The sequence below is a fragment of the Azolla caroliniana genome, unplaced genomic scaffold (assembly GCF_043228905.1).
Source record: "Azolla caroliniana isolate FFs.n. ecotype wild unplaced genomic scaffold, voAzoCaro1.0.p SCAF_5, whole genome shotgun sequence".
NCBI classification, from domain to species: Eukaryota; Viridiplantae; Streptophyta; class Polypodiopsida; order Salviniales; family Salviniaceae; genus Azolla; species Azolla caroliniana.
Genome location: NW_028230440.1, coordinates 5766445 through 5772909, shown reverse-complemented (window position 1 = coordinate 5772909; position 6465 = coordinate 5766445). Strand labels below are relative to the sequence as shown.

The following is a 6465-nucleotide window of genomic DNA, read 5'->3' as shown; positions in this document are numbered from 1 at the left end:
AATAATGGGACGTTGAAGTCGTGCAGCTTGAACATAAACTTAGCGTGAAGGTTGGAAAAATGAATCCAGACTGAACATTTCACCTCTTATTCTATATCCCATGAACTGTCATGATGAACAGTCCAAGGATGTATCATTCATTTGATACACAGATCTTTACATTAAAGTATAGAAGGGTCAAGAATATTAAAATAGAATCTGATCATGAACCCAAGTAACCAAACTGTGCATATGCCTACTCCAGGTATGGTAGCATTGAGACTGCAAAATGCTGTTGTCTGCATGCAATCCTACTATTAGAGCGTAGATTTATTTAACAATTTTTCTTATTATCATCACAAGGGAACTTACTGCTTCTCCGTAAGTTTTGGACTTGGCCTATAATACTTTAAGTATCCATCCCATGGAACCTTTTTTATGCCCGCTCTTTTCGCAATCATATCACGAACTCTGGAAATCAAACCAAATACAAACATATATATCATATCAAGTCTTACAACATGTTCCTCCAAGAGTATATATGATGTAAGAAAAAGTGACCTTTCTGAAAACTCAATAGGAGTTTCTGATGGTTGCAATATTTGTGGCTCCATATACCAAACATCACATACTACAGCCCATGAGGTCATCAACTGTACCAAATGCATCGTGAAAGATTGTCTGCACTAAAATCAACCCAGCTTTCATCATTGTCTAGATTTGGCAATTCAATCCATTTCGTACAGAATGGACAGAATAAAACACAATGACCTACTTCTTGCTATTCCAAAAAGCATCAACAAATATTTTGTTGTACTTTATCGCAATTGGACATACCGCACATCCCAATTCGAAGGCACCCTAAACAGAATAGAATCAATAGATTTGCAAAAGAGATCCTTCGCAATCATGCAGGATATTCATTTTGCGTGCATTATTATTTACTGAGAAGGTCTTTAGGTTCCAACAATGCAAATATATTACCTTTTTAAACATCACAGTGTACGCATTGTTCACACAAGTACCTTCCGGAAATATAAGCAAAGGGTTTTTATCCGGGTCTTCAATGTGTTGCTTAATTCTGCATGAACCTCAATATAATCAGAATCTAGGCAATTTAGGTAAAAAAACACAGAGTTCCTCTACACAGACTTCTTTGCTACTATTTCACGGTCTTTTGCCTCTGTTCTGTTGAACCATATGCACCCAAGAGATTCTAAAATTGTTGTCTGCAATAAACCTGGATGAGCATATTTGCATCAGATTCTGACCTGCTAGGCTGCTGACATATTGAAATCATGTTCAATAGGGAGACTCACATGGGGATGTTAGACTTACCAACCCACCCAGGATGTTTTTGCATGATAACGGCAAAGGCAGTCATTTGCTCTAAGATGATGAAATCAATCATGGATGTGTGATTAGCAACAAACACCTGCAATTAGAGTTTATATGGTTAGTTTTTGTTTCATTAACTAGTATAAAGAAAATTCACCAAAAACACAATGTTCCCACTTGTTTTGGTCGCCTGCTTGGTCGGGGTCCATGATACCTAACTACACCAGTCCACGATGCCACAAAGACACCACATATAAATTCCACCAATCCTCTCTGTAATCATTATTCAGCACAAATGATAATCAAGTTAACATAAGCATACATTCTGCCAAATTATCCCATTATTGTACAATCTGCAAAATCAGATCATAGTATAGTTAGGATTTTCAGACTCCAATATAGAATCTTATTTGCAAATGGATATTTGATGGTAGCAAATGAATATCCATCTTAATTAGAATGTAGACTCCCAAAGAGAAGTGTAGAAAGTATGGCATGAACCTCCAGCATTTGTCGTACGTGATCATGCCCTCTCAATATCGAATGAATTGGTATAAATAATGCAAGGAATACCACCCAACCTGCTGCAAGAAGTACTACTCTGCATAACCAACAACAAAACATGAACATTAGTATCCATGCAGAGAAGATTCTCTATTCAAATTTCAATTACAGCATTTTATAATAACTCATAAAGTTACTCAAGGATAAACGCCCCTAACCAGAATCTGGCTCCGCAAGAATGAATTATAATTGTGTTCACCATTAGGATATATTAAGTGATGCAAGAAATGCACCGGAGGAAATACTCTGCATGGGCTTAGTAAGATGGTGAAATGAGCTGATCTTTTCCTAGATATATCTATGACCTTATTTATACCGTGGTTTACCCTCACAATTCCCCTCATTGGATATGTTAAAGAGAGATGGGGTTCCTATAATCTTGCATATACCTTCTGTGACGAGTAATGATGGCTTGATCTTTCTAAGATATGGCAAGAGACCCACATCCCATGTGGTCATACCCGTTTTGACTAATAAACCCCACTGACCTGCCACCTATCTTGTTGTTTGCAGAGCTCATGGCATAACTGGCAAAGACAACGGCCTTTCCAATGCAGACCATCAAATATTTCTATCTACATCCACAATTGACATGATAAGATGTGGATCTGCCCAACCTTACATTGTGTGCCATGTGAAAGATGACTATCGATGTAACTAAGAATGAGGCCAATGAAAATCCATCTGATCATACATGTAGGAAGTTGTCCTTCTCATGTGCCATCACTGTACACAAGAGAATACCCATTTTGACTAATAAACCCCACTGACCTGCCACCTATCTGTTATATTCATAATTCTTTGTGAATAGAAGTGACGTTTGACACTCTCTCTCTCTCTCTCTCTCTCTCTCTCTCTCTCTCTCTCTCTCTCTCTCTCTCACAGGAGAACTGACAGATCTCTCTCTACAAAATCTAGATATCTAATATACATATTACACACTCCCTCACACAGACAAAACCCATAGCTCCTCTCTCTCTCTCTCTCTCTAGAGTCTAGATATACACTCAACCACGGTCTCCTCACACATGCAAAACAGGGCTTCTCTCTCCAGACCACACACGCTCTCTCTCTCTCTCTCTCCCTCACACACACACACACTATGTACACCATATACACCATATCTATATATCTATGTACCACGTATGGATTTCAATCATACTTGAAGCCTTTTCACATATGAGTATGATACGAATATTGGCGTTTGAGTATGACACGAATGGGACGTATGGCTAGAACTATGGTTGCAACCACATTAGTTATGGCATTATATGATGTCCAACATTTATCAATCATTATCGCATTTGGCCTCATCGTGGGCATCCTTGTGAATATGACTCTCAAGCAAGTTTCTAATGTGACTTGCTCATGGTTTGACCCCTTATCAGAACTACAAAGCATCTACCATAGCAGGATCCCAATTCCCATGGCGTTGGGGGCAACAACTGCATATAATGGTAGCCCGAATTGGTTTGTTTTAAATGTCGAGTTGATTGCCCAAGAGTTGTTTTTGGGTCAACCGCTCACACATTTCCAACATCCATTGATTTTTAAGTATCAAGATAAATGGTTGTCTAGCGGGAGATCATAGTTCACTAGGCAAGTAGGGTTGAACATGAGCCACTTGCCCAAGATCTCGGAGTGCATTGCCATCTTGCATCATCAAAGAACAATCAACCTCTAACATGGCACTCCCAAATTTAACCTATTTGCCATGTTATGAACCTCCTTTGGTATCATAAAGAACCTATAGCTAACAAGCTCTAATGGAATAGCCTTGGACTTATGATATGCTTTCTTATGCATGCTCATTTGTGCCACATGCCTTGCACACCCAACATCAAATAGGTCATCTTTGCAACGACTTATGGCATTGGGGTGTGCTGGCAAATGGTAACATCCGACCTACTACATGGTACATGACCACTATGAGGTCCATATATTGAAATGGTCAGTGTCTCATTGTCAACCCGGTCATTCATTCTATTGTCCACATGGAATGTACACTCACATCGGGGTGTGCACCTGCATCGTCGAGTGGAATTAGACGCAAGTTGAGATATCCCAGCATGATGACAACTATACCTAGTCACGCGCATACCCACGTTGACTCCTTTCTTTACGTGTGTGTGATACTTGGTTTGCAAATCCATGAGCGCATCATCTAACTGGTGGGTTTCTAACTTGATTACTTCTATGGGTAGGGTCTTGTTATATTTGGCCATGCTCGCTCCCAAACCTTCATTCGGGCCGACATTCGACACCATTTGGCAACCACAACTTCTAATGAGTGTTTTTACGTACTCCGATGCGATGCCATAATTACGTACATCAGTTGGCACGTAATCCCGCTTTAACACTTTAAGAGTAGTCCTTCTCATGTGCCATCACTGTACACAAGAGAGTGGTGGGTTCATCCACGTCATCTATATGTTCATACTCATTACAGGGTTCAGCTCCATCCACAGTATCAGGTGTTTCCTTTTGTTGCTAGTTACCACAATCTTTCCAAGAATCACTACTTTGGAGAAAAACCCCAGGATTGTTGGTATAGTTCCATTTTCTGCCAGCCATCATAAAGTTTTGCTCAAGCCCATCTCGTTCAACGAGTGGCTCTCTTCTCTTGCTGTGAAAGCAAGGCACCCAAACTTCTCCATTGTACACGACTATTGGGAGAAAATTGATTTTGTCCTCATTTCTTTCAATTGCATGTCGAGTAAAGAGAGTGATAAAAAGAAGAAAGTGTCAGTTTTTTGAAAGGAAGGTGTTCATAGCATGCATGGCAGCAGCATAATTCTAGAGCATAGCAATGACCCTTGCACCTAACATTTGGTTGATGTGACTTGGAATTCCCATCTTAACCATATATTTTTGCTTATTTTTGCCTACTCAATAGTTGGTTTTCCAAGGGCGGGGAAGCTGGTCTAGTAAGGTTGGGTGGCTATGTTATTGAAGTCAGAAGATCAAATCCTACTTCCTTGATCTTCTGTCTCCACCTCCTGTTGCAAAAATGGATGCAGGAAAGCCCCATCGAACTGAAAAGAATTATCGGTGGTCCTATTGCTTTTGTATTAGGGGTTATTCTTTGAATTATTTGGATTGATTCAAGGGGGTCTTGAAGTCACATATTTTAGAGCAATCTGCGCTTAGTTTTGGCATGGATCTAAGAGTCTTACAAGCACAGCTCCAAATTCATGCAAAAAGCTGAAGCAAATCGACAAGGATTGGATTCTGGAATATTGTAAATGAATGTACAGATTTAAATACAAGGATGGATTCTGGACAACAAAGATGATGTCCTGATGGCTGCTAGTATTAATAGCATAAAACATATATGCTCACCTAAGGATGGTGTAGGGTGATTAGCATGACCATCGAGCAAAAAGACAGGATAGGATGCATTATGATGGTAATTATTGCCTATGGCAACAGAAAACTAGTTAAATAGAGAAGTGGGAGGTTAAGTCAGACTCCAGTGGAGGTTAAGGATTTTCTAGATGGTTTCCATGAGAATTTTTATAATGTTTAGAAACTTCGAGAGTTCAATGAGCTTAAGCATTACAGTGCAAGTTGTTCAATGCAACCATGAAGCTCAAGGTTTTGGTTGTGTCAAATGAGATGTCAAAGACATCAAGATATACATATGCATTCATTCATAAGACCAAACCAAGAGTTGAACTTACAAAAACAACTATCAAGTGAACCCTTGAATGAAAAAGGCTCACCTGAAATAGTAGTTTTCAATTGTAAAAAAACAGATTTTTCTCTGTATTGACAATAAGGGAACAGTTATGCTACTTAACCAATTATTTATTTCATGTAATAGTTAAATTTTAACCACTGTGCCTGTGCTTCATTGCATATCAAGTACACTATAGCCAACTGATCTCCTATATGATCAAAAAATTTAATTTTCATGGTTTGCACAATAGATTTCTCGCACCTGATTGGGAAAAGAATCAGATAACGCACAATCACCCCCAGACACCAAAGAGGAAATAAATAAAGGTTCCAATTCCATGGTTCAGGTGGATTTGATTTGAAACACCTCGTAAATGTATCCTGTGTTTCATCATAAATATAACGTTAACTTGAAGCTTAAGAGGCTTTCTATCCAAATAAAGGAAACATTGCTCACATCAATTATAGCACTGGCTGCCTCAGTCAAAACAGGAGAAATATCTAGCAGCTCACGCCTAGAAACATTTAAGAATTCAAATGTTGTGATAGTATTTTCTCATTTACAACCATCATTTTGACAAAAACATGCATCTACATTCTATGACAAGCATTTTGACATTTCTCAACATCAGAATGAGGATACAGAAGAACTTTCTTTCCTTGTGGAGCACATGAATTTTGAAGGCTTCCAATGCCCAGTTGGTATAGGTCAACTTCTGATGCAGAAGGATCTAATAAAAATGCATCTTCTCTTTCCCTGAGGCAGTTCCCAGAAGAATACAGTCACAATTGTTTGAAAATGTTCTTTACCTGTTATGATCTGAGGAAAAACAGACAGTTACCTCAAAGTTATATCTGCAGATTTTGCAGACAACATCTCTGCTGATTGAATCTCAATTGGTT

The 6465-nt window shown here is 38.8% G+C and overlaps 1 protein-coding gene across 2 annotated transcripts; it reads right to left on the bottom strand.

The window, feature by feature from the left end:
- Positions 1-6459, bottom strand: GPAT9 (glycerol-3-phosphate acyltransferase 9). Of its 2 annotated transcripts, XM_087320314.1 has the most exons (13): positions 6405-6459; positions 6206-6319; positions 6020-6077; positions 5825-5943; positions 1819-1918; positions 1495-1590; positions 1318-1414; positions 1132-1219; positions 964-1060; positions 755-840; positions 541-660; positions 352-450; positions 1-278 (listed from the first exon to the last, which is right to left on the bottom strand). In XM_087320314.1, the coding sequence occupies exons 1-13, from the start codon at positions 6437-6439 to the stop codon at positions 236-238; spliced, it is 1152 nt and encodes a 383-aa protein (XP_087176440.1). In that variant the 5' UTR covers positions 6440-6459; the 3' UTR covers positions 1-235. The 2 variants fall into 2 exon arrangements, 1 of the variants encoding a protein (XP_087176440.1); XR_015529852.1 differs by lacking the exon at positions 1-278 and having other exon boundaries at positions 355-450; positions 541-665.
- Between the last annotated feature and the right edge of the window lie 6 nt (positions 6460-6465).